The 2,246-nt window shown below is 40.2% G+C and overlaps 1 protein-coding gene across 4 annotated transcripts in view; it reads left to right on the top strand.

Moving 5' to 3' along the window:
* ncapd3 (non-SMC condensin II complex, subunit D3) overlaps positions 1-2,246 on the top strand; it is a 33,316-nt gene that overhangs the window by 10,135 nt on the left and 20,935 nt on the right. For all 4 annotated transcript variants that reach the window (XM_019877074.1, XM_019877083.1, XM_019877061.1 and 1 more), the window contains exon 13: positions 228-314. In XM_019877074.1, the coding sequence (XP_019732633.1) occupies positions 228-314 (87 nt within the window). The remainder of the gene's footprint in view (positions 1-227; positions 315-2,246) is intronic.

The following is a 2,246-nucleotide window of genomic DNA, read 5'->3' on the forward strand; positions in this document are numbered from 1 at the left end:
TTATTTATTTATTTTTTCCGGAATTTTCAGAAAAGTCCACTTTCATCTCTGATCAATATAATGTCTTGAAAATTGCCAGAGCATATGGTATTAGAGCTTAATGAAACCAAATATCACCATACCTGACTCAGAACTTCACCTGCTACCTTCCAGGACTCAGTAGGTTTTGTCCATTTCCAAAATATATGTGAATGATCCACATATATATGAATTGTTTGTTTATTCAGGAAGTCTCCAGCAGCCTCAGAAAACTTACCACTCTTTGCCGTTCAGGACTGTGGAGGTTGGTGGCACAGATAGCTTGGTCTGTGATGGTGAGTCATACAAAATGCTTAGAAAGACTTGATATTGTGCATTTGATGAGAATTTTTTATTCTCTTCGGTCCATTAAGAACAACTTTATATTAATAACGTCTAGCACTGTCAGAGTTTTTCTCTGACAAAGTTAAAGAAATGACTCGGCACACAGGGAAAATTGTCTTCAAGATCGGCGGGAGGGATCTCTGAGAGCGAACGACGGTAGTTGCCCCGATGATCACACTCTCAAGCTCCTTTCCCGCCAATTCGGACTATTGTAACATACAAGGAAAACACTGCCCCCGATATTTGCATACCGCACCGCCCGGTCCGGCCCCTCGGTAGTGATTGGTTACCTGGGTTTAAGCTTTGAACCACCGGTACATTGGCCCCTTTCTGTCTGGTCTACTCTGAATCAACATGTTGCAGACTTTGCGGACGGCCAATGTCGCCTGGGCGCGATGGGTGTTCTCAAATCGTCTTTTGTTGTTCAACCGCTGTTCCTGAATTATTCATTTCCCCTTTGTGACCGAGTCCAGCCCTCTCTCCTCTGATCGCCCACCTGCATTGACGTGCTAATTGTGGACTTCAAAAGCCCTCCGCCCAGACAGCCGGCGCCTTTGTGCACAGGCATTTGGGGGTGCTGGATACGCATCCAAACGTTTAGATGTGCCCAAATTAAATGAAACTTTAAACATGATACAATTTTGCTCATAGATTCCTCTAACAAGCACTCAACAATGTGTTTATTCAAATTTTGTGGGCATGAGTCTTGGTAACCACGTCCATGATGTTTTGGTATCACCCAGAGAATTATGCTTTCATGTGCACTTCAGACTTTGACATGCATGTGAAGAGGCTGACTTGACTTCTCCTCAGTGAGCAGTTTTGTGTTTGTGTTGATATGCTCAGTAAAGAACAGTTTGGCAGGAAATGCTGTCAACCACTTGGCCACAACTGCCCAAACACTCAATCCCCTGCCAATAACATATTGAAGTAAAGCTTAGTTTTTTTCTTAATAAGACCGAAATATTCCAAGATAGGCCTGGGCAATATGGCTGGAAAGTATATCACAAAATAAGTATTTCATATTGATACTGTTAAAATCCAGTATCATTCCTCCTTTCTTGGTTTGATTTGATTTTTATAGTAGATGGTTTTGTGATCACAATATTGATTGTGATCAAGAGAGGGATTGTTAAAATCCAGTATCATTCCTCCTTTCCTGGTTTGATTTGGTTTTTATAGTAGATGGTTTTGTGATCACAATATTGATTGTGATTAAGAGAGGGATTGTTAAAATCCAGTATCATTCCTCCTTTCCTGGTTTGATTTGGTTTTTATAGTAGATGGTTTTGTGATCACAATATTGATTGTGATCAAGAGAGGGATTGTTAAAATCCAGTATCATTCCTCCTTTCCTGGTTTGATTTGGTTTTTATAGTAGATGGTTTTGTGATCACAATATTGATTGTGATCAAGAGAGGGATTGTTAAAATCCAGTATCATTCCTCCTTTCCTGGTTTGATTTGGTTTTTATAGTAGATGGTTTTGTGATCACAATATTGATTGTGATCAAGAGAGGGATTGTTAAAATCCAGTATCATTCCTCCTTTCCTGGTTTGATTTGGTTTTTATAGTAGATGGTTTTGTGATCACAATATTGATTGTGATCAAGAGAGGGATTGTTAAAATCCAGTATCATTCCTCCTTTCCTGGTTTGATTTGGGACCCAAGGTGCGGGGGGACAACAGAAGACACTTGGGGGGCCGTTAATCAACCAAGGAGGAAGAAGATAAACTTTAACACTACCAGAGATGAAAGTCCTCCGGATTTTCCCGGAATTCCGGGTTTTTCAAATTTTTATGAAAATTTCTCCGGAGAATTGAGGAAAATTTGCATAATCCGGATATTAGTTGACAACATTGAACGAAGACGCGTTTGAGTTC

The sequence above is a fragment of the Hippocampus comes genome, unplaced genomic scaffold (genome assembly GCF_001891065.2).
Source record: "Hippocampus comes isolate QL1 unplaced genomic scaffold, H_comes_QL1_v1.1 scaffold352, whole genome shotgun sequence".
Classification (NCBI taxonomy): domain Eukaryota; kingdom Metazoa; phylum Chordata; class Actinopteri; order Syngnathiformes; family Syngnathidae; genus Hippocampus; species Hippocampus comes.